Below are 27010 nucleotides of genomic sequence, written 5' to 3' on the forward strand. Positions count from 1 at the left end.
ATGTAATGTTAAATAATATAATAATTTAGTAACAAAGAAAAAAATATATTAATGCTATCATTGAATGCTATAATCAATCATATTTTGACTATAATTAACGTAAATAAAAATATCCAAATGTTATCTTTAAACATAAAACTTGTTATTGAATTTAACAATTTTGCCGAAGAAGGAACTAAATAAAATATTGAATATAATAGTATATTGTGAGGCAAGGTCGGTAAGTGAGCCATTTCAGTCGCGAGCGTCGTGTGCGGCATTTCGCCCAAGACTGAAATTGCCTTCCCGCGCGAGCCACACATACTATTTTTTGTCACGCCCCTGCGTTCATGGAAAAGGTTATGCAGGATCTATGCAACAATTATAGACTATTCTACAAAAACAATTTCATGGAAGACATTTTATTTTAATTCAAAATTACAATTTTCACTTTGTATATTTTATTATTGTAACTGATAAGATTATTATACTAATATACTATATTATTTTATTTTTAATTTATATTTAATGTCCAACTAGAACAATTACTTATATTGAAAATATTTCCGCTGACCCTTGTTTCTTTTTTTTTTCATCATTTATGGTTTGTGTTGATGATGGATTAGTTATAGACTCAGTTATCTGGTTAAATATATATTTTTTTTTTTGTTTATTGAATCTTCTATATAACCTTCGGCAACTTGACTGGATTTCCAACCACCATTGTGTTTGACCATTGTAATATCACCTCCAGAATCGGCAAGTAATGTTGCTGAAGTTCGGCGGAAAGAATGACCTGTATAAGCTTGGGGATCTGGTAAATTTAAATAATTTGCAATTTCTTTGGGAATATTTCCAATTTTGTTTTTTCCAATAACCTGCTTGGTGCATTTACCGTTTTTATAATTTAAAAAAAATCTATCTGACAGTACATTTGCGGGTCTTAAATCTATGTATTTCTTTAAAATATCATAAAACTCTACTTCAATAGTAAAAGACCGTGAACAATTTGTTTTTGTGTAAGGAAGTTTAGTATGTAACATTGAACCAAAATCTTGTACATCATTTATAGTAATATTACTAAGTTCTTCTCTTCTACATGCGCCAGTTATCCCAAAAATCAATACTACCTATATCATAATAAATTTACGGAATATTAATAGAAAACCTATATTAAACAATGTTATCACGCTTACTTTAGTTACTAAGTATTGAATATTAGTAGCTTCGTCTATGAATTTTTTTATATCAGTTAAAGTCAAAACTTTGGACTTCTTACTTTTAAATCCAGTCGATTTTCTCTTTAAAAAAGCTTGTAATTTTGGATAAGTACCAATGTTAATATTATGTTTCATATTTATAGTGGTTTTAAGCATTGAATAAACAGACAGACCATAAAGTTGACGGTTTAATTTCTTTAGATAAATTACTAAAATATGTAAGCAACACATTTCTGACCACGATTTGGTTTTATTTTTTTTTCCATTTTAAAATTTTTTCATAAGCCAATATATATCTTTCTTTTGATTTTTCAGGCAATAGATTTAGTGAAACGGCGTTTGCCGTTTCAACCATGTGTGGTGGAGTTAATGGTTCACTACAACTGCTATGTTGACTGTCATCATTCGTATTTATGCTCATTATTTAACTTGAATTATTATACAAATTGCGTGAAATAAACTTACTAACGCATCGTTCAACGCACTTATCTAGGAACAGTGCAAATTAAATATGTTTAAATGTTTATGCGTCATGCAAGGAGGTTATACTTTACATTTAAGATGTAACCAAAAGTTTATGTTATGTAAGAACCGTGGTAGGTATACGTTTTAGTTTCTGGTTGTGCAGGGGATACGCGCCCGGCGGCCGGCACTTTTGGGGATTTCTTCTTTTCCGCCCGGCACTTTTGGGGATTTCCTCTATTCCGCCCGGCACTTTTGGGGATTTCCTCTTTTCCACTCGGCACTTTTGGGGATTTCCTCTTTTCCGCCCGGCACTTTGGGGATTTTCACTTTACCGCCCGCTGGACGGAAAAAGGACGCTTTCGAACGCTTCAACCGTGGTCGAAAACCAAACTTTCGGTGCAGGCGTGACAAAAAATGTTATTATGATTTCATGATGAGCTGACGATTTATTTTTCAAAAATATTTTTACTTATTTGAATACAGTATATAAATTGGTTATAACAGCATCGCCTGGTCGTCTGAAATCTGTGGTCTTGGCAGAAATCCATATAGTATAGGTTATTTCCAGACATTATCCAGACGTGTATACCTATTATATTATATATTAAAATATTTACAGGTTAAATTCCAAGAAATATTTTGGATTGTGGTAAACCATCTATCATTCTACATATATCCATACTTTACATTTTACAAATAAGAAATTATCGGTTCAATACAGGCAAATATTTATGATGCATCTAACAAATTGTATTCTTTATTTCCTAATTAAATTATCAATTGCATTTATATGTTAAATCAGTAGGTTTTCAACCAGAAAAGTTTTAAAATAGTAGGTTAAAAACCGTTTGCTTGAACAATTAAAAATGTAATTTGATTTTTAATAAATTATAAGTACCTTTAGTACTTACACCTATAATTCGTAAATATATCTCTAAAAAAATGAAAAATAGCTATTGATCTTTATTAACACGATAAAATTTTTTTTTTTAAATTACCGCACTAACAATAAACACTAAACTATCACATTCTACCACTAAAATAATTTTCTCGCCATGCATTGCATTAAAAATAATATTTATTTTGTTAAAACTTCTATCAATAGGCATTTTATAAAATAAATGTAAAGTGATACAATACGAGGCACAAGAATAAATATTTGGATTTATATCTTCCATAGGTATAACTAAGTCCGTAAATTAAAGGCTAAAAATGAAGTAATTATTTCCTATTGTCATATAATAAAGCTACTAAAAATGTAATCCCCGTAAGAGCGTAAGTTACTCGAGTGTTAACTAAACAACAATAATTTAAAATATGATCAACAAATTATACATTATGCTTTATAAAATAATAATTTTAAGATGAATTGAAAAATAACATTAATATTAAAATAATACATCACATTGTTAAAAATATAAATTCCTCAAACATTTAATATTGTTTTAAATTTTAGGTTTTACATGAATAAAATAATATAAAATATATACATATAGTTACATAAGCATTTTTATAATTATTCGATTTTAATTGGAATTTTTCCTTCCTTTGTAATGGGCAAGGTAAAAGATAAATTGTATAAGATTAACTATGGTCAATTCTACCTCAATGTTTGAATACCTAAGAAACATCTATACGTTATAAGACAATTAAAATGTGAGATCCTTTTAGTATATACCTAAAGACTAAATTTTTTGAAATTACAATGCCAAACTTCTATGACATATTCTGGTAGAGCTGTGTCGTAATCAATTTTTAATTTTTAACTTTAGAAATGTATAATATGAACCAAAAAGTTATTTATTCATAGTTTTTAATTTTTTTTTCTTAATGCCTCGAAGATTTGATTTTCTTATCAGTCGACCAAGTGCATAACATGGTTGGATGTATTTATGAGTATATTAAATACTTCTACAGGTACGACAAAATTCTAAATTTTGAAACCACATATACGTTTTGAAAACGAATATAATAATTATTATTGTGGAGACGCAGTGGAAACTTTACCTATCAAATAGTTGACGTTGCAGTATAAGACAATTTTGTTCTTTTTACACATGCATACACTGAAAGGGCAGCAGATTTTAAATTATCTACCATACATCATGTAACTTGATACCACATCGCATAACAAGAACCTGATAATCATGAAAGCTATCTCGCAAATCATTTCGTAACACATAATTAAATTTGAATAAACTGTATGAATATAACTGATAGTTTTTTAATAATTCGAAAAGTGCAGAATATTTTCCAAAAAAATCTAGTTCATTGAGTGTATTATCATGACAAAATGTTAGGAGCTCAACAGGAAAACCTGTTAGTATAATACGATATAAATTATATTTTACGTTTGGTTACCATTACATCACATTCGAGTCTATACTTGAATTGTCTTAGAACTAGACTAACACATTTGACTAAACACTACAAGTACCTAAGCTACAAATTATTTTTCAAAATAATAATAATAATAATAACGTGGGTTATCCCATTGTTCTATGTTCTATCATTTACATGAAATGAGGTCATCTACCTCATTTAAAAATTTAATATTTTATGTCAAATTTAGATACTAATTTGCTATGAAACACAGATTTCACGTAAATAAATAAAATTAATTAATTAATAAAAATAAGTTAAAATTATATATTTACGTCAATATCTAATAGTCAAAATATGAGATCGTCTCAACTATATAAAATGTACTATATACATTCACACATAAAAATAATTCTACGTACAACACAATATTATACTAATTAATTCAAGTAAATACAAGATCATCTACATTATATATTATAGAAAAAAAACATAAGCTTATATTTTTTACAAGCCTGATACACACCCGACATTTATCATGCCATTAGCGAATTACGCCTATCATTTAAATAAAAAACGATAATGCATATATACTTTTTTATATTATTCTACGTGTTAATATAGACTTTAAAAATTGATTATACACTCACTCCAAGCCAATTGCACCTTAGCCGTTACAGTCTGCATGTCGGTAACTGAAATTATTTTTGAAATTATATTTTCAGCTACATTCAGCCGTTTCCATTCAATCATATTAATATATTTTATACAAATTATTATTATTTTCTTTTTAATTACGGTTTAAAGTTTTTTGTTCTTGGGTAAAAAAAGTAGTCAAACTATTGGGGGATGAATGATGATGAATATGTCAAACATGAATAATGCGCATAGAGCACGCAATAAGGATAATCGCGTGTTCTAATAAGGTGAGCGAATAGTTGAGTAATTAATATAACTTAGAGTAACTTCGAACTATTATAGTGTATGAAACTCGCGGAAACCACTTAAATTGTGGTGTACCTCAACTTAATTGTATGTATGTCAATTCAATTCAATTTAAAAAAAAAATCAATAATACAGCGTCAATAAATAAAAAATGTATTTTCTTTTAATCTAAGTTCGCAATATGCTATCTGCTATCACTATACCTATACCAGCATATTAAATAAAAAGTTAATATAATTCTAGTCGTTCATAAATAGGACTCATAATAATATTTTTAATACATACAAAAATGTCAATCAATTGAAAATATGTAGAGAAAAATTAGAAAATATTATTATACATAATACACAATTTATTAATATACCTAAATAAATATATAAATAATAATATTAACTATAAATTGAAAATTGAAAATTTAAGAATAAACAAATTTATATTTAAAATATTAAGCTCAAAGTATGCATGCGACGGAAAAAATATAATTATTGCTATTATAATACATAAAATAGCATGTACAATTGTAGACCAATTAAAATAATTATTTCATGTCCGTAGTCAAAACTGGAAGTATATACAGGTAGGTACACATAACATTAACATTATACCAACTAGGAATTAATATTTAGTTGCCTACCTAAATTATAAAATGTAATATGTTTAAAATACAAAAAATATTATGTATACTCTATTAGGTATTATAATATACTTAATACATGGGCACGTTTATGTATAATCAAATTTATTCAAGTATACATTTCCTCCTGAAATGATTAAAATTTGTGCGTCCGTCATTGGTTAATAAGAAAGTAACTGAAATACTGATTAATAATTTAGCATGTGAATGAATTTAAAGACATTTTAAAATATTTTACTCGAAGAAAAATAATAATTAATATGATCAAAAAACAATTACCCATTGATTTTCTTTAGATTTTAATTTCCATTACGAATATTATAATTTACTTTTACTGAATAGTGGGAAATGGTCGGATATTAATGCATTATAAATTGTAGAAAAGTAATAATTAATACCTATACCATATTTTTCCTAATTTAACTATATACACAAACAGAACAAAAATGTATTATTTTAATTATAATTATTAGTACCGATACTCAAAACTTTTGATGTATATAATGACATCGATATTTAATTTCAGGTTGATGAATAAAACTAACCGGAAATACTTGATATTTATAAAGTTTAGAACATCAAAAATCAAAGTCAATCGTGTCAAAGAAAACAGAAAACTACGTAAAAAAATATAATGAACCAGAGTTGAACGATTAAAAGTTTAAACGTTATCACAACATCAATAAATAACTATCGATGGAGTAAGGTTTGTGAAATAAAATGCATAAAAGAGTGTATTTTTCGAACCGATGTACAATGTGGCTAGGTAAGCGAATGTGTAAAACAAATAGCTACCGAGTACGCAGTGGCAAATGCTAAATTTGGAAAACACATCCAGCAAGGTTGACGACCGAAGGTAGTACATATAAATAGGATCTCCAGGATTCGTTTCGTCTGGAAGTCGTACGTTAAGCCTACGTAAATAATTGTAGGTGTCCAACTTGTAATATTCTGTAATACTAAAGTGAAAGACTACTACTACGAGTGGAGAATGTTCCACAACACAAACGTAAAAAAAGATTAAAAAAATTCTGTATAGAATATTTTACAGATCCAAAACTTATCTCGACTTAGTACACCGCCAAAAGAAATCTCAAGAACAGACTTACTTATGGAAATAACTCTGTCGCACGTAAAACCATATTATCAAAAATCATCTATCCGATAATAACTACACGCATTGGCTCGATTTGCCTACACTGTATATTAATTTACGATATGTAATGAAACGATGGTAATTTGTACAAAAATACGAAGTATACATGTCAACGAGAATGGAAAAAATTAAATAATTTATGTACTTATAACTACCACGCAGCGACTAGATACACACGACATACTTGGCCGACGTTTGATTTCAAACACAACGGCAACCACGTCGTTGCAGTCGTTGCAGCTGTGTGAACACACTCCTCTTGGAACGCAGCTCTCGAGGGGTGACCACGAGGGTCAATCGATATATGTTTACGGGCAGTGTTACCACATACCGGGGGTCCTTATTCGAAATCGGGTACACACAAGTCTGAATCATCTGTCTAGATAATTAAACAATATTATAATTTTTAAGATTTGTTTGGTTTAAAAATTACATTATTTAAAAATCCACCAATACATTTTTGTAAGAAATTATTGAAAATGCCCAATTCAACAAGACATAAAACTGTTATACTAGATAAAAAGTAGAATAGTTCTCTAATTGTTTGCGTTTTTTTAAACATGAAAAACATTTTTTTTCTCATTTAAAATGGAATTATTTTTCAGAATATTTTAACACTGAAAACGATTTTAAAATAAATATAATGATGAAATTAATACCCCTCTTGTGACTATTAAATAATAATAATAATTATTATTATTATTATTTATTATTAAAAGATTAATTGCAAGCTTGATAAAAATTTATTAAATAACAATTCCAGTCCACATCATATTGAAAGATTATGAGTCAATGTCAATAGGTAATAGCCAATAGGTACCTATATACAATACAACGTCAAAATAGGTACATTTTAGTGGATTATTGTAAATATTTTACCAAACAAAACGAATTTTAATAACATAATAACGCTAAAAAAATTTCTTATTTTTACAACCTTTCATAATTCCACACTTAACTTTTATGATATTGTTTCAATGACTTATATAGTTTCAATTTCCAAGGTTAAACATCTTTATTTTCTCACGAAATTCATGGACCGAAACGCCAAGTTGGACAAGATTTATTTATTGCAGTAGGTACAATGATTATTTAAAAGTAAAAAATAAAAACGTAGCTAACTTATTTCTGATAAACAATAACGCAACAATATAAATGGATTTCAATATTGCATAAATTGATAAATGTACTAATTAATTTTTAAATAATTGCAGCCTGCAAAAAATTATTAAGTTTAAAAACCAATCCTATATGGTTTATTAAAAAATTCAATAACTTAAACGAAAATATAAATGAATAATATAAAAATCAGACCGTTGCATACATTTTCCGTTACTATGATATTGAAATATTGCTCATAATTTATAAGTTATTTTTTATAATATAGATCAGTAAAAATAATTTTATCTCTGATAGTTAAATATTTTTAAATATAATTATGTTGACAATTATGTTTTATGTCCCGACGTCACTTGTCACTTTCTGTATTTAATAATAAAGGTGATGGTCTGATTTTATATAAATACTTAAATGATAATAATGTCGATTACAAATTAATAAATGATCACCTAAGAAAGAAAATTAGTTATGAATTAAAAGTATTAAAAATGTACACCTATTTGAATATAAAGAAATTTGCTTAGTCACCGTGGCAATAATAATTGCGGAACAATAAGTTATTACTTACACGATTAATCAGCTTAATAGCTGGAAAAAAACTGATGAGTTTATATTTTAGAATAATATAATAGGTTACCTCTGGTACCTACATAATATTACTGATGTTTAAATCTCAAATGATATCAACATAGTCCAACACAATCATTACCGAGAAATACGAACATGCATATATCATCTGTACTTACGCGCTGCTATTTAATTCTAAAGACACACTATCTGGGTTTCACAATTTTTTACAGACATGGAAACGGAAAAACAATGACAATTTTGATGAAAACAAACTATAATAATTGCATAATATATAACACAATATATGCAAAACGAAGAACATATTTAATTATATTGATGTAATAATATTAGAAATATTATAAACGTAACGTCTGCATCTCTCCAGTCAGAGTTAGACTATACCTCGGTATAATATATATATATCACAACATCGGTCAGTCTACTCAAACGAGTTTTATCAGACGACTGAAAGAATTTTAGAATCGCGGATAGATCGAAACACTTTAAAAGTAGATATATAAATATAATATGTATAAAACAATATTACGGTAAAAATAAAAATAAAATTATTCGCATGTCGGAGTAAAAATCTCGGTTCACGATGGACCCGCGGCCCTACCGGTTGTACTAACCATAGTACCCACACATATTATATTATTAGGTACATATTACAATCGAACAATTCGAACTGGTTGCGAATTGTACACGCATCGGCGTCACAAACGCGGAAACGACAACACGTAATATCGTTTCAAATGGTTTCGAGTAAAAAATAATGATGTAAAAAAAAGTATAGGTACTGTTTCCCGTAATAATGAATAAAACAAAAAATATCGTCGTCAACTGGCCATTGGTATAATATTGTGATGCCCACCGTATGACGTCGTCCGGAACTCGGCCGCGGCGCAGGAGTGTCAAGGTCGACACACATCCTGTATAATATAAAATTATTATCACGATGGACGATCGGATGTACACTCCGGTGGATGGGAGACCGCCACCGCAGATATATATAATGACCACCGTATGTGACGTCGCAGTGAAAATGTTTGGTGTTTTTTCGTGCTTATTTTACTCCACCCACCCCAACTTGACTCACCAACATCATCGGCGCATTCGCTTTCGCCAGTAGGTATAGTTATTTTGGCATTCGAATAGAGTGGTACCCGACCCCGTTCACCGGTCACTGATGCGGTGTATGTACAATGTACATAATGATAATATATATAAACATAAAAACAATCGAACGTCATACTTGTTAGTTCAGTTAGTTGCTGTGGTTCACCGGCCCACTAAACACACAGGGTGGACGTAAATACTTAGTGTGTATGTGATATTACGGATATAACGTGTATAACTAGGGGATACATACATAATATTTTTATTTACAGGACATACATTTAGGTACTATCACAACTATAATATAGTTAATATTTTCAAAAGCTTTTTGATACTATTCTGTATAATAAATTGTCGGATAACACATTCGAAATAGATACAATATTTTATAATACGTATATAAGTTTTAAAAGTTTATTTTTCCGTTAGTGCATTCACCATTCACATAGGGATATAAAATACACTATTAAGAGGATTTTGGACAATATGATGGGAACGAGAGACGCACATGCACATGCACGTCATATACTGCAGTATGTATATATTATATATATATACAAACTGCAGAGCATAACGCATAAGTGAATAGAAACATAGGAATAATCGACATACCTATACCACGGTAATAGTTTACATTACGAACACAACCGGGACCAACGATCAGTAAATAGGACCGGCAATCGACGACGACGACCGAGCGCTGGTTCTTATGGATTTCCCACGGCCTTCAAAGAAATCTAGTGCCAGCATACACGGCAAACGAGATATAAAGTGTCGTTAACACAACCTCAGTGGGTATATTACACGTCATGTATATATGCGTATTATATTGTTATCGCGTGTATAAAATATGATCTGCCTAAATGATGTAAGTTTGTCGACGGCGTTCCAGACAAACATAATAAATGAAAACTATTTTATATGCGCCGCCGGCGGGGACGATGCCCGAAATGTATTGTATAGTGTTATAACATAATAACATACGATCGGGGATAACAATGACCACGACATGATGACGGCGAAAATTGGTTTTCAAAACGAAATTCAACTATTTTTATTGTCGCCGTTTGGTCATTTCGCGTCGATCGCGGTTGTTTTTATATAATAGTAAGCTAGGTGTCCGGCCTTTTTATAATAATATTATGTGGGTATCTAATGCCATTGATTAAATAGTAAATACTAGTATTTATAATCAATGCTATTACCTATTTATATTGCGGACATCGCAATGTTACAGACACAACGACACTAAAACATCAACAAGCTGTTCATCGGCGACAAATTATTTTGATCGAGAGGCCCATGAACTTATTATTATAATTTATAAGTGCATTTTTCAAATTAACTAGCAATAGACTTTCTCAAAAAGTCGTGACGACTTATAACAGTATGTACTGCCCACTTGTTCGACGTATACACAATACACACATTAAAGTTAGGACGGACCACGGACGTGATGAGCTATGGCAATTAAAATCTACACGACTACACTGCGACTTGCATTTATCTTATCTCAATCTATAAAATTCAATCTTAGATTTGATTTAATTACTTAATGACGGTATAATAGAGTATAATATTTATAAAATCCTGCTCTGATGGGAAAAATGTTTTCGACAAAAACACATTGCTAAACTTATAATAGTTATAACACAACAAAATAATATTATTCAATTATATCTTATTTCACAACATTATTATACACTTTAAGACGTTTTAAAAATACATTTCAATACACTATAAGATTACTCCAAGCCTTGCGATTAAATTGGCGCCGGTAAAATTTAATTAACTTTATTTTGTTATTCACTTTAACCCAGAAGATAATTGAGTAATAAATATTAATTTTCACGTTGAATTCCTACTAAGACTAATTTCGGTAAAAATAAATAAATATTTTAAACTCAACTAATTTGAGTTATCGAGATAATTAATAGATTGATTTAAATTAAAATTGATTAATACTAAATAGTTTATTTTCAATAAACTCACCGGCTTCAGATTTTGAAGACGATGACAGTGATTCAGCGCCATTGATTCGCATATTAGAGACTTGTTTGAAACTATGATTTTATCTGATTCGATAACTTCATTTTGTTAATCTGAAAAAAATAATACCAATTAAAATTAACACGAAAAATGATTTATAAAAACTTTAAATAAAAATATATCACAAATGAATTAAACTAACATTCGTTCACAATAAAATATTCAGTTAAGGATGCAATTTTCTAGATACAATGGAATATACTAAATTTTGTGTTTATAAACTATCAATTTTTCAATTGGGTGAAAATTTCTCTAAGTATAGGACACATTAAAATAAAATAAAATACATGTATATGTATATTAGAAATAAGTATTTTTTATAATAGACTTAAATCTAAATAGTTTGACTTCTTACTAATAAATAATAAAAATTATGGAAAAAAACATTTTATTTATCCACCTATTTTAATGCAATAACAATTTTCAATATAAACCGCTATCATGATATTCATCGATAATATAATATAAAATATATACATTAATAATTCATAACAAGTTATATGTTGCACTAGAAATGTAAATAGTATAAAACAAATGTTTTTAATATGAAATAACTTCAGTGTAATTATTACATACAACTCACAGATAAGTTTGAAAATACTTAATTTGTATTTTTATGCTAGTCATACCTCAATCCTTATAACAAGACGTCCTCAATTTTCATTTACCTATATAAAATACAACTATTTTCAGTTACAAAACAGCTATTAAAATCATGTCGACCAAAAATAACGTACAGGTTTTTCTAGTTATGGATTATAGGCACTATCCATCTAAATAATGATATATTGATATCGCGGTAATACTCGTATTAATACAAATAATAATCGATAAAAATGATTGTAAAACAAAAATATAATATTAAGTTTATCTAAACGGCCAGACTTGCATTAATATGGTTAGGAATCTTTACAATAATTGTTAGTTAATTAGAATAACTCATGGTCATATTATACATTTATACATTATACAATATGCCAATATATTATTTAATTTTAAATAAATATATGCATTTCTAATATAAATTATAATTATTCCAAAAGATTGCATATAAATTCGAAAAATACAAAATCAAATGCAACATGATAGATCACAGTGATGACTTCATAAAAAAAATATTTAATTGGTATATTAAAACATACTATTGTATTTGTACGCACCCGGAAGTAAATTAAGTAGGAATTCTTGCGTGATCAATATTCCAATGGGCTCGATACAGAACGACTTATGTACAATTGTACAAGCATGTGGAGTGACCCACATAATGAAATAAATTATGTAGAGAATAAAAAAAGGTGTGTTTAGTAAGTTTGAATAAAAAAATCTTCATAGTAAAATGTTAATTAATATATTTTATAAAATATTTTTATTTTAAGCAATAGTTCTATAACTGATTGCATTTAAACACAGTCTTTAACAAATCGATAATGTTAAGGTCGACATCCATTACTGCATTTATGTGGTAGCAGCAAACATATTTTAATATTTGAAAGTCACTACGTATAAGATATTTAGAAATATAAACTAACTTGAGCCATTAAACATCCGTCTGCATAGAATCGACATTATAAAGCTGATTGAAAGGAAAACAAAAGCTGAATAAACACGAACCACCAGTGCGGTTTATACAAACAAACAAAAAATAACACTCCATATAAATGCATTTTTTTACTTTCACTATATAGATCCGGTGTTCACTTCATCAAACTATGTGTGTGTGTGTGTGTGTGTGTTGTGTATTATTGTATTCTTATCTTCATATTCATATAGGAATATGTTCATTATTTAAAATTTAAATACTTAAAAGGTTATTATGTAAATGTAAAATATGGTTTATTTATTTATGCAAAAGAAAAAAAGGAACTGGAAATAATAGCCTAATCAAAAACCTTAAAATCCAATCAAAATTTAATCCCTAACATGCATCGTTGATAAAAAAAAACTTGAACTATCAAAGAACATTTTTTTTTTAAAAATAATAACTTACAATTATTCCTTCAATTGTATTACATTTATATACATTCCACAATGTAAAAAAATTATCAGTACATCCGCTAAATTTTTTTCGAAAAACCAAGACCTGTATTGATTGATGGCAATATATTGAAACCAAGATGACTACATAAATTATTTAACTTCTTATTTAAAATAATGATTCATGACCCTCCATAGAAGAAAAACCAACTACAAAAACATAGCCTATAAAATAAATCCTACTAAATATTTTAATTAAACTAATGTAGTTTAGTAAATATAAATTTTCTTGATATGCTAAAAAATTATTACTAATGCAATTTGATTTACAACTTAATTTTAAAATAAACTAACAAGTAATAAAATTACTAATAACTATAGTTGTTGAAGCCTTAAGAAAATGATTTTTAAAAAAGGTACAGGAATTTAAATAAAAAGTAATCAAACAACTAATAATAATAGCTGTAATTGAAAAAAATTACCACTGACTACCTACCGAGTTATTAATAATAATTATTTAATGACTTGAACGTAGGTAGTCGGCAATATTTCAATAATTATTCAATCACACACCGCGTTGTGTTTTTTTTTATATCAAGAAAATAATAACTTACGCAATATTCAGAATGTATGTCAAAAATAATGAAAAGCGATTTCATGCTTAGTGAAGCTAAGAAAAAAACACCTGAATGAAAATCTTGTCTGCAGTTTAATAACATTAATGTAGGTACATGCACAATATATGAAGTAATATGAAAATTGTAAATTATATGGTAGCAATGCATCTTAGTATACCACATATAAAGCAATTTTATACAGAAATTAATTTAATTGCTCGATAAAATAATTAGGCAACAATAATATTATGGTTTAATATTTAAATCGATTTATAATAATTAAATATAGATACGTATAGATAAATCCACGATTATCTAATCGAAATTCAAATGCAACTATTTTAATTATTTTACACAAATAAATTTTTCTTCAAATATAAATAATTTATGCAATGGTGGTAAATTATGAATACCTAATATTAAAATACCTTGTAATTTAAAATTAAATTAAATTTATAAATATCTTATACTATTTAAACAAAATATTTAAATGTAGTAAACACTCCACTTAATTACTTACTTCACATAAATATTTTATCAATACTAATATACAAGTATTTTAATAAATATGTATACTGTAGTGATCTAATAAAAAGGGTTAAAATACAAGTGTATAAATTCATATTTATTACGAATAACCAGCTTTAAATTTTTTATATATGAATAATTTTCGATACCTACTAAAATAATAAAGTATTTGACACTTGTGATCATATTTTTCTACCTTTGAAACTAAAATAAGTAATACAAATATACAATTAAATCTGTTTTCATTTGATTCTTAATTCCCGGCATGTTTAATATAGATTATAAATAATATAAAATAAATACATGATTGACAAAAAATAACAAGTTCTAATAAAATCATAATCTTTTGAAAAAGTTGTTAATACAAGTATATTGATCATATTTTTTGTACTTCAAAGTTAAGTATATTATTGTGTGATTGTGGGACGTTGGAATTTTGAGAGGTCTGAAACGTATAATTTATCATTGTAAAAATATTTAAACATTACTTCATAAAACACATTTACCAACTTACCATAAAGATCAACAAAAATCTTTTTTATTTAATTTACATAATGTCAAATGGAATGTTTTTTTTACTTCGCCACTCAAACCAAATCAAAATATAGTAGATATCTATGTAAACAATATCATTTGTTATAGTACTAAAATATATATTTAGGTACCTAATATTGACATACAACTGGAGTAGGTAGGTATAGAAAGAATGTTCAACTAACAAGAAATACTGTAAACACTCGACTGTAAACCTAGATTGCAAAAAATATGCTGACTGATTTTCAGCTGTGTAACTTGCAAAAACAATTTTTTTAGTATACTTAATACCTAGTCATTCTATAGAGATATTAATAAGATCCCTTGACAAAAAACAACCATGTCTCAATTTTTCTTTCAATCCAACAACAACTGCTACCCGATTTAACCCGTTACACTAAGCTTCAAAAGTGGAAACAGTTCAGAACAGAACTTCACAAAACAATGTCATTTGAAAATTACACAGCCAAAAACATTTTGTTTGTTGTAAACGGTTACAGAGCAATCGTATAATGATCAGGAGAATATATTAATGGATCACAGTGGAATCTCAATAGTCTATAACGTAGATTTCAATACCGTTATTAAAACGAAAGACAAGACATGACTTCTAAATTATAAATATTCAATCCTAAATATCCATATAATATGACTAGATTTAGTTATAGCTAGGAAATTTTAAACTATTATACACAGTAGAAGATAATTCACCCTTAAAATATATTTTTACTGTACAATAAATGGCAATTATGTTATACATTTTATTTTATCTCAAATATGGTTTTGAGCAAATATAACGTACTAAACTTGACTTGTCGATAGTTACTAATTTACGATATTTACTACCTAAACTCGTATTCATAATCATGTCTTGGAAATACATACCTACAACCATTGAATTCTATAAGCATACTTCTATACATAAACTCATTTCTCAGTCATCTTAAAGATACAACATACAACCATCCTAAATATAGGTACATGGGTTATTACTTACTTACATACTTCATTAGTAAATTATTCATGTATAATATATATTATGATAAAACTCAAAAAGTAGATATACTCTTTCTAATTAACATAACCAATTCACTAACTTAACTAACATAACACACTTCTAAATCACACAAAACAAAATTATGAATAATTTACAGCTGAACAACTTAAAAATGACGAGTAGGATATTTAGATACCTACTGTCCAATTGGCTTTACATACAAAATAGATAGTACCTACATAAACATAACGCATAATAATATAAACATTCATGATTCATACATAACAAATAGGCAACTGCAGATTGTCGTTTTAGTCGACTTCTATACGACAAAACTCTCCAGTTAGATGTGTTTGTCTACATGCATGACTTAATATTCCTGAGCTATACAACATACGGCGAGCGCACGACGCTTTATTTTGTGTTTCAGGTTAGGTTACATATGGACTGTGGGTCATACGGCCGACGGACCCGAGTAAAACGATCCAACAATTACCATCAGTGTCTTTTGTGTGGATTTTATTTATAAATATAAATAGATAGATCCATGTATTAGAATAGCGAACGGATATCCGTTGACGGAAAGTGGGCCGAGAGATGATTTTACCGGTTCACAGCGCAGAAGGCGTCATTATATTATCTGTTAGTATTAAGTAAAAAATGGCAAACGCTTAAACTAGCCAACCCCAACACAATATACAGCTGGTTCGGGTTAAAAGCCAATCTGTAATAACACTATATGCATCATTGTTGTCGTTGTACAAACACAAGTATGTGACCTAAATCGATCCCACAATAAAAACTGCGGGAGATCTATATCGTTATGCAATATAATATAAATAATGTCACCAACAAACACACATAATTCTGCACTACACTCCGGTCTCATTTCTAATATCACTTTTTATTTATTTTATTATTTATGTAATAAATAATAAAGATAAACGTGTTAACAAATAGCAACTGTTTCCCATGTTGTACATTATAATTTTCGAGATGTAAAATCGGTAATTTCAATATTTATTGTCTCAAATCTCAATTAAAAATTAAAATGGCATGTGTGGACTATAGTCCAATATAGGTAATAAATGAATAAATATAAATATTATTACAGTAAAATATTATAATTTAGTATAGATTTCAACAATTGCAAACAACTTATAAAATCAGTACCTATAGTTCGTTTCCACTATACGATAGTTGCTTTTTTAAACAAGTTTAAAACATTATAATATATTTTAAAAAAAATGTTTTACTTTAAATATTAATTTATTTGGCACAAGCAAAATAACTTCCACAAACTTAAAGAAAAATAATTGAATTGCTGTGTAAAATGTAAATAATAGAAAACATTATGTATTCAATTTTCAAACAGTCTAATTCACATGATTTTTGTTTGGTAAAAAATCCATTCTCACACTACCGGACTTATTATACCAATAAAGTACTATAACGTCTATAACTATATAATGGGAAACAACAAACAATATTAAATCCATAATCGTTTCTCAAGTAAAGTTTACTAGCTGTATTAAAGTAATATCGAGATATTGAACTTTTGATTATTTTAGATTCTGAGCGGAGCGATGAATGTATTGATTTTACCATGATGTGTTTTTTTTTTTTTTTTTTTTGTGTCTGTCATCACGTTTTGAAGCAGTAAAAATGCTTCGATTTTTGACTTCAGTACCTCGTTCGATCAGAAAGTGAATCTAGTTGGTACTTTGGGGGGTCAAAAGTAAAAAATTCTTAATACTTTTCTAAATAATTGAGAAAAACAAACTAAAAATTAAGGGAAAAACGGGAAATTTTACGCACACTAATTTTTCGACAAAATCGATTTTGGTTTTTTATGTAACTTTAAAACGAATGACCATAGATACATGAAATTTTCACCTAATGTTTATATAAGTATATTCTATCCACCATGCAATTTTCAAAAAATTTCGACTTAAGTTGAACTATTCATAGGCATTTCAAATTTTCGATCATTATTAGTTTTTTTAAAATTAATATCGATAAAAATTTATTTGTTAGGCAGAAAAGCTTGAAAATTTAATACAAGGCTCTTAACATATTGTTACAATAGCAGTTGAAAAATAAAAGAAATTCATAGTCACAATTTTTTTTTATAAGCATTCAAAGTTTGAATTTTGACAAAATACGTAAAAATCACGAAAATTCACAAATTATTTTAAGCTAGAAATTCATAAAAAATTTTCTTTTTAAATCTAAGATTTAAAAATTTAATACAAGATTACTTACAAGTTTTTCAATCTTTATCACAAATAAAAATTCCACCGGAAATCAAATTAAATTTTTATGAGCATTTGAAATTTAAATTTTTACAACATTGGATTTTCACTTTTAGCGATTTCCTTATTTTGGTGTAACTCTAAAACAAATTACCGCAGATACTTGAAATTTTCACTGAATGTTTATATAGGCGTTTTATATATTTGATAAAATTTTCAAAATATTTAGATTTGTTTTGAGCTGTTTACTGACATTTTAATTTTTCAACTTTTTTAGTTTTTTTTCTATTAATATCGATAAAAATGTATTTGTTCGGTAGAAAAGCTTGAAAATTATTATACAAGGCTTCTAACACATTTTAACTATAGCAGTTGAAAAATAAAATAAATTCATAGTCACATTTTTTTTACAAGCATTCAAAGTTTGAATTTTGACAACATCATATGTAAAAATCACGAAAATTCGCAAATTATTTCAAACTAGAAATTCATAAAAATTTTTCTTTTAAATCTAAGATTTGAAAATTTTTAATAATCTATAATATATCCTAGACAGATAAACCGTCTTCGCTCAGAATCGTTTTTTGTATACAATGATATAATATTATTGGATTCAAATTTAATTCCATCCATTACAGTAATCCACTTGTAACCTACTGTACAGCAGAGCGACATACACGACTTACCAGCTTTTTTTTTCATTAATTTGAAAATTGAGCGATAAACAAAAATAAAAATAATAATTTTAGATAAATGTAAATAAATAATATTGGTTATTACTGTTACTAGCAATCATAGGTGATAGGTATGATACGAGTAGTATTATTTTAACTGCCTACTGAAGACTGTATTTATATATTACCTACTATAAAGTACACTAATAAAAATAAATAATATAAAATTTGTTTTGTTCACATTATTTAATCAAAACATAACAGACTAATAAGACAATAAGACGAAATAATTTATTTATTTTAAAATGTCTCAATTCAAGTAAACCTGAAACTGTTTTTTATTGTATTATTTCAAATGCGGTTTATGCATAATGTAAAGTACATGAACTTGAACAGTAAACATGCATTTTATTGTTTAATAAAATAACATGAAATAGATGACCCAAAATTATGAATTTGTTCCAGACAATTACGTCAACTAAATGATATCCGGCATATTATTATGTTATACCCTAGAAGACAAATAAACCATTAAATATCAACACAAACAAATATGATATCTAATACCTGTTAAGATTTCTATGGAACATTGAAATGCGTACAAATAACAATGATTGGTTCCTCTTGATTTCTCAGTCGTAAAATAATTTCATTGGAAAATTTACAGTAGACGGAACTTATATCTATAGGTTAGGTTAGTCATAAATCCAGTGGTGACACGAACTATCTAGCATACAGATGCACAATATTTCTATTGACTACCCACCCAGGAAAGACATAATAAATAGTTTTTACATACAAATAGGTAACAGGCATGGATGACCACAATAAATGTGCAAAGTGTATTTAATTTATACGTACGTGCGTAAATGTTACCTTATTTTTGCATCGCCATTGTACACAAGTATCTACACATCACATGAGAAACAACAAATCGTTTGTATAGTTATATTACATGTATAACCATGTATACATCCTTTTCTAAACAAATTGATAAATTGAAGAACCCATAGAATCAGAACAATAACTAGTCTTATGGCTGATAATAACAAAATATGTTAAAAAATAAATTATTATAAAATACCGAAATCCCGAAGAGACCATAACATAGTATGATAAATTGATACCAATATATCTTAATATACATAAAAATGTCGTGTACAATGGATGTGTCCGCAGATACACTCCGAAATAATTCAACCGATGTGCATAAGATTATGATCAATATGTATGATTTAGTCTAATTCATGAGATAAGATTGTTATTATCTCAATAAAAGACCATCATTTTTTTTTTTATTAAAAATTTAAGAAAGAATTTTGAGATTTACGATGGACATTTTTGTCTATAAATGGTTGCTATTGGTTATAGCAGCTTACATTTAATGTAATAATTATTTATTAATTTGCCTTAAATTGTGATTAAAATTGATAAATCGATTTATTAATTTAAAATAAATAAAAGATTTTTCTACATATTACATCCTGGGGTATCACAATCTGAAATCAATATGATAATATTAATATAACATCATACGAATAAATCAGAACATAAGCATATATCCGTCATCATCTTAATTTTGAAATTATCGTACACTCCTTCAAGGCATCAAATCGCGTTTTAATTATACAACTCGTAAAAACAAATGTTCAGAACTAATACCAGGCAATCTAAACTGTCTATACTATAAGTTTCCATGATCAATTCTAAACATTTCAATGAAAAAAGTACTAAAAAAAAAATTCCAACTGAAATATGATTAAATAGATATTGATTTCACATATGATTTTTAATTTTCAAGGTTTCCAATTTTGCCATATTAAAGTGAAGTCAGGCACTAAAATTTTTTTTTTGTTCCAAAAATAATGAAAACACAATAAGTAATCGGAAATGAAATCGAATAAATAATACTTGGCCAATAAAACGATTCTCATAGCTTCTCATTAGTTATACTTATATGACGTATTATTTAGAACAGAATGGATAAGTAAAGTAATGATTCTGGGGAATAATGAAACGCTCAGATATTCGTGACCTGTTCCTACCGAGTGCCCCTAATCGCCACCACTGGTAAATGAAAGAGATTGTTACAATAATTTCAAGTCTGTCCGGTTTCAAAACCACTAATTGCAGTACACGTAATAATTAAACCATCGATGGTCTAAACACGGAAAAACTCGCCGTCGCGATCGAATAACATTTTTGTCACTACCTATAGGTTCTAGATACATTTAATGTCATGTACGTAGTGTCGTAGTATGTACTATATGTAAACATTTTTATATACACGCGGAATAAGTTATAGTGGAAACAGGTGCCCGTGCGTTTTATTAAATAGAAAATTGCCAGTTAATCGAAATGCAATAATAATAAAATATATATATATACATAATAATGACAATGTTCAGTAAAATAATATTGAACAATAGACGTGATATCGCCAGCGGTCATGGGCCTCCCGGTTTATAAAATGATCATTCCATTCACCTGTCGCTCTATTCAATCACGACAAAACTACCACTTCCACTTTACTATAACCATTATATTACTATATACCAATAAAATAACATTATACGCCTACCTGTCGGATGACGACGACGATGAACAATGAATCGAAATGCATTTATTCGATCTTATTAATAGTTTTTCTATTTTCCGCGAGCAAACACATTACTGTATTATGTATATTGGTACCAAACATTAAAAAAAAAAACTGTGATCAATAATTTATCGTCGCGGTTTATACGGTGCGATCACAAGACGGAAACGTGAGCAACTGTGCGCGATAATCGCATAACATAATATAACAATAATAATATATACCTGTGCTTCTGCCGCAATACAATTACGCGAATACGCGAATTTTTTTAATCGACTGCACAGTAATTAAAATGTAGCGTTTTCACTTTTAAAACATTTTCTTTTTATCACTATTCGCAACAGCAGTGTATAAAAAATTATGCACGATACTTCCACTAACTAGTTACTACATACGTATTATAATATTAAATTCCGTACAATACCATCCACCGAGTGACCGTCTACCGCCGTATGAATATTATAATAAGATTATTATTACCGTCATAATGACATAACGCCACCTCCACCCATCTCTCACCTACAGTAACCAGTAACCGTGCAGCTGCAAGATGCATATATATATATATATTTATATACGTATATTAGCTATTTGGAGAACGTTATTCTGAAGAGTTTCGCTTTTTCGACCGCGTAGATTGTTTGTTTTTTATGCTCTGTATCTACATAATACCTATACCTAAACCCATACCTAGGTATACAGTAGTATATCCGATACATAAAATACAATTATAATTATCACGATGATGATGCCCGCATCGGAGGTTTCTCATTATTCTTCGTTTTATATACGTTTTTACTCATAAACGTGCGAAACCGAAAAAAGACAATGGCCCCCGCTCATAATAATATAGATTCATAATGCAGTGAGTGATGAGTAAATAGGAGGGGGTTGGGTTAATGAACACGACACGCGGCGGCGGCGCAAGGAGTGCCCCGGTGGTGAGCGGCATAAATTCTCGTCGGTCTGCCGCGGCCGTCGTCGTCGTCGACGCGGCCGCCGATGGACGGCGAAAAAAAATTGTTTACAATGGCGTCGTCCGTCCGCCCGGCTCGCGGAAACAGGTTCCCCTGAATCGTGTACGCGTAATATGACGATCGACGGAGGATCTCATATCATTCCGGTCGCGGCGCAGCACACTTTCGTTCCTGCGTGATGGAAATATCTTATACGAGCATTATTATTATTATCGTGAACCTGTACTAAACATATTATACTGCAGACATACACGCATAAGTATATAATCTCATGTCTTGATAAGTATGCTTGTCTCGTCATAATTTATATTTATACAAAAAACGCGTGAATGCTGATAGAGTTAGGATATATTAGGTATACACTATACATACTATAGGTACATTGCGCAATGGCGGACGAAACAATAGAAAATGTATAAACACTATACCTCAACCATAATAAAATAGTAGAAGGATAATAAACATTAATTATAGGTCTATAGCTTAAAGGAGTCGTCGGCCTGTCGATAGCCAATAATCTCGAATAAGTAAAATTAAAAAGTTTGAATAATAATATTATAAAACAAATTAATATCATGAATAGGCGTGCGCAGGGCCCCCACAAGGATGGGGAGGTGGAAGGGCCCATGGTACTAGAGCCTGGACTTTCGAGGGGACCACCGTTCATGTAAACAATTACTTACTTCAATATATATAGTAAAAAAATGTTTAGGGCCCGGATTTACTTCTGTACCAGGATCAAAATTATGATGTGGGGGGCCTGGGTGTACGCATGGTGTATCCAGGATGTGCGCTTGCATACTCTTTAATCTGGGGATAGGCACTTTTTAGAGGGCATATAATAAAAGCAAAGTCCCAAAAAACACTTTTTAAGAAGAAAAAATAACATAATTATAGTAGGTATTATCTATCAGTTTAACTATGTGACAAGAATTATAACTTGTTCAATAAACTATGGTTTAAATTTTTCAGTATACAAAAAAATGTTAAAAACTGATTAACTTCTAAGCAATAATAAAAACTTTTATCATAAATTCATAAATTATTTGATTTTTAAAATAACATAATATTGTATACACTAGCCATACATACACTGCAGCAATCTAATACTACGGTGACGCACGCCCATTCATATATACGAATATGGTTAAGTGCGAACGTTCGAGATGACAGTAAATAGTGTTAAGATACGACTTAAAACCCGAGGTTATGTAAGACTCGCTTAGTATATACACCATGATGGCGGGTGGAGGAAGTTCGAGGATACGCAAAGATTTTGTCGTCATGCAATGATGCAGACCTTACCGAGTTTACGACGATGAATAATATAAGGTACGCATTGCGTGCACGATCGCGCGCGTTAAGAAACAGGCCACGTACGTTATTTTATATTATTTACATATATATCTATATAGTATGGCGCGGTGAAGGTGGAATATCGGTACCATATTTGTATATAATAGATAAAAAGGAATCCGACTGCAGGCTGCTGGTGACTACTGTCTACATACCTACTGAAGCAGCGACCGTAAGTACGACGACGGTGGCGGTGCGGGTGGAGGTGTGTACCTACGCCTTAAACTAATTTCTCGCCGTGCGTATATAATATAATATTGTCTTTCGGTCGATCCGATAGGGTAAAACGGGTCATGGCTACCACCGTAGCCGCCGTAGTCGGTTAATCATTAAAGCGTTTTTATTTTTTTTATTTCCATTTCAAACCACTAAAGTTCAATCATATTCACGGATGATATAATCGTCATCTTTACTGTACTATTTATTGTATATACACATAACACATATAATATATATATAAATATTCACGCCGTATTTAAGTAAACATTTCCCCTTGGCACATCGTTGTTGACATCGTCAAACAGCAGTCAATAGACGGGCATGATACAGCTCGAAGATGATGCGTTAGCATCACCAGCTGTTCTATATCATAAAATACCTTCCCTTTTTTATGGTGAATCATAAATTGTTTTATGAAAATATAGTTAAAGTTATAGTTACTGTTAAAAATTTAAAAATTCTTTATAACAAAACAAAAATAAGAGTTCATAATATATCATGAAATTTGTACGTATTAACTGAAAAGCAAACTTTCATAGGTATCTTTTTTCCTCTCTTTTGTATTTTTTTGGCTTCAAAAACTAAGTCTACTTTACCCTTGTTTACGATATGTAAATTTTAAATCTGAAATAAAGCTCTATTTTGTGAAAAATAATCTTATTAATGCATTAATCAATAAAAAAAATAATAGTAATATGGCATATTAAAATTAACTACAAGCCTGAGAGCCTGACTAAGTCCTATATGGCTTGTACCTAATAATCTAAAACCAGACAACTTACAAATATTCACTTGCTTATATAGTTAAATATTATTCTATAAGAAACACTATTCTTATTTTCTTATTGGAATGTTATCTGGAGGTTTATAGGGCGCAACAAAAAAAAACCTTATTCTCTTCATCTTTTTTTTTTTTTTGAATTCTAGACTCACAGCAGGTGCGTCCGGTATATTATAAAAATAAAGATAGTTTTGGGACACACCTGATAACCCATCGACCACCAGACGCCAACAACAATAACAATAATGATGGGTATAGGTATCTGTAATAATATTATTCATCAAGTTTTTTCACTCTCACTTTCTGCGCGATCGAAAAAAATGTTATATATATATATCATAATATGCACTACATTATTATTAGACAATAATCGAAGGACGCCACTCATTTTATACGGTTCTTTTGAAAACCAGTAGTCCTCGTATTATATATAATATGAAATACAATGTGGTGCATCGACACAATGCGCGAACGACCATGTTGACGAAACTCTAATCAATTTTTCACAACTTTTTCAAATGAATAATATAGGTACTCTACCGTCAAGGATGTCACAATGTTAAGGTGTTTTGACGAAAAAAACGCATTATTTGAAATTTCTGCCGAACATCGTTGTCAGACGTAATTATTTAGACTATGGCACGCTCATTTGGTGAATGGTATACCTGCCTACAATTTAAATTAAGATTCGTTGCCTCGATTTATATTTTGTTTGACTTCAGGTTAAATAATAAGAAACACAATGGTTTTCTCCGCATTAGCCGGTGATAAAATATAATAATGATGAAAGATCACGCGGGTGGGGTGTAACTACAATAATATACCAAGTAAATATTTCAATGTAGTTTTTTACGACAGATATTCCATCACATATGGTCCAAAGATTTATAAAAACTGATTACCCAGAAAAAAATCGCACTGCCATAATAGTCTCCCAATAATAATAATAATAATAATAATAATTTACAGAAGTCACTTAAGTTCCATTTTAATATAGAAACTAATATTGTAGTTTCGACAAAAAGGAAATATTTTTAACAACCCTAAAAAGTAAAAAGTAAACAAAAAAATAAATGTACAAACACCTGTTGCATACTACAGTCACTGCACACAACACACCGTCTTAGTAATCGTAGGTACTTACATCATGGTTACATGTAATAAATGTTAACTAGGTGTCTATCCTGTCTAGGTATATATACGAGTATGATACTTTACAATACGATTAAATAATACAATTTTAACTGTTATTCTTATTACGATTTTAGTATTTTACGAAATAATTTGTCGTATTTTATGTTAATCTCACTAAACATTAAAATATCGCAAACACTCAAGTTTGCCAACGTACGTCAAAATAACGTATTAAAACAAATGTAAATAATACCATTTGACTATTTTAGAACGTACTGAATTACCTTATCACAAAACTTGACATATGTAGACATCTATATTATATTTAAGTATTTATATACCTATCTTGTATTTTTTAAGCTAGTAATAACAATAAAATAAATACCTATTATAAATAATATTATAATGCATTCAAAAGAATATACCTACGTAATTAACGTAATATACCTACATTAATATTCATTATTCAATACTATGATAACTAACGATCATAACTATGTAGGTACGTGTAGAAAGACAAATCGACTAGGTAAGACGTTACCAATGAACACGCATTTACAATCAGCCGACCTCAGAATTCCGAATAATTTTATATATTCTGTAGTCTATAACCAGTTTCGAGATTTACTCGAGTGTTTTGTAGTTTTGTGACAACAATATTATAAAATATAATTTCGATTGTCGCACAATAACAATTCATCATATTAACAACTAGGTAGGTACGCAGTTTTTGAAAATCGGACGTAGGATATTGTTCCCTAAAATGCTCAAACCAGAAAAAAATTCC

General features: G+C 28.9%; 2 protein-coding genes across 8 annotated transcripts in view; both read right to left on the minus strand.

The window, feature by feature from the left end:
- The window catches only part of LOC149054259 (echinoderm microtubule-associated protein-like 2), a 56477-nt gene that overhangs the window by 28443 nt on the left and 1024 nt on the right, over positions 1-27010 (minus strand). For 2 of the 6 annotated variants that reach the window (XM_089230554.1, XM_089230551.1), the window contains exon 1: positions 4637-4681. In XM_089230554.1, coding sequence (XP_089086680.1) covers positions 4637-4673 — 37 coding nt within the window. In that variant the 5' untranslated portion in view covers positions 4674-4681. Of the gene's footprint in view, positions 1-4636; positions 4682-6674; positions 6879-11521; positions 11632-27010 lie in introns of those variants that run through there. The other 4 variants (XM_089230550.1, XM_089230553.1, XM_089230552.1 and 1 more) reach the window with 4 other exon arrangements.
- On the minus strand, positions 529-4629 carry LOC149054261 (uncharacterized). Of its 2 annotated transcripts, XM_089230557.1 has the most exons (3): positions 1176-4629; positions 875-1109; positions 529-793 (listed from the first exon to the last, which is right to left on the minus strand). In XM_089230557.1, exons 1-3 carry the CDS (start codon positions 1428-1430, stop codon positions 618-620), a joined length of 666 nt encoding a protein of 221 aa, XP_089086683.1. In that variant the 5' UTR covers positions 1431-4629; the 3' UTR covers positions 529-617. The 2 variants fall into 2 exon arrangements, with proteins under 2 accessions (XP_089086683.1, XP_089086682.1); XM_089230556.1 differs by having other exon boundaries at positions 529-1109.

The sequence above is a fragment of the Diuraphis noxia genome, unplaced genomic scaffold (assembly GCF_037042655.1).
Source record: "Diuraphis noxia isolate RWA-SAM2 unplaced genomic scaffold, SU_Dnox_SAM2 contig0009, whole genome shotgun sequence".
In the NCBI taxonomy this organism is placed as follows: Eukaryota; Metazoa; Arthropoda; class Insecta; order Hemiptera; family Aphididae; genus Diuraphis; species Diuraphis noxia.